The sequence below is a fragment of the Bombus impatiens genome, unplaced genomic scaffold (genome assembly GCF_000188095.3).
Source record: "Bombus impatiens unplaced genomic scaffold, BIMP_2.2 scf_0389, whole genome shotgun sequence".
Lineage (NCBI taxonomy): Eukaryota > Metazoa > Arthropoda > Insecta > Hymenoptera > Apidae > Bombus > Bombus impatiens.
Window position 1 is genome coordinate 2,090,135 of NT_176808.1, and position 498 is coordinate 2,090,632.

At 45.0% G+C, this 498-nt stretch overlaps 1 protein-coding gene across 1 annotated transcript in view; it reads right to left on the bottom strand.

The window, feature by feature from the left end:
• LOC100748167 (microphthalmia-associated transcription factor) overlaps positions 1-498 on the bottom strand; it is an 18,400-nt gene that overhangs the window by 17,095 nt on the left and 807 nt on the right. Inside the window, exon 2 of the mRNA XM_003490001.4 lies at positions 186-498. Within this exon, the coding sequence (XP_003490049.1) occupies positions 186-451 (266 nt within the window). The 5' untranslated portion in view covers positions 452-498. The remainder of the gene's footprint in view (positions 1-185) is intronic.

Below are 498 nucleotides of genomic sequence, written 5' to 3' on the forward strand. Positions count from 1 at the left end.
CCGAGCCGACTCGAGCCGAAGCAAGAAACGAGCGCACAGATGACGGAGACGAGTAAAGAATGTAACTTCAAGAAGTTGCAAACGGTGAATTGATATCGTGGAACTGTTCGGATTAAGAAACAATTTGAACCTTGACCCGTATAACCGTGCTCGTGTATCGTGATCATAAGTTCGAAGCAACGTACCTGTCGATATTCGGCGCTCGACTTTTTAATTCGTAGTACATGATGTCTTGCAGTGGTGTGGAGAGAAAAGATAGAGCTTGTTCCCAATCGTCGTGGTTGTTTCTATGCCCATTGTCTTGTTTATTACCGCAATCTGATTCATCGATACCAATTATTCCATTCTGTTTCTCCTGACATAGACGATCGCAGAGATCCGCTTCGCGATGTTCCAAATCAGCGGTAATAGCTGCCAGATCGAAACCCATGTCGATGCCAGATTCGTCCATTCTTATACTGTTACTACTAGCGGATAATAAAAGAAAGCCGCGACGCG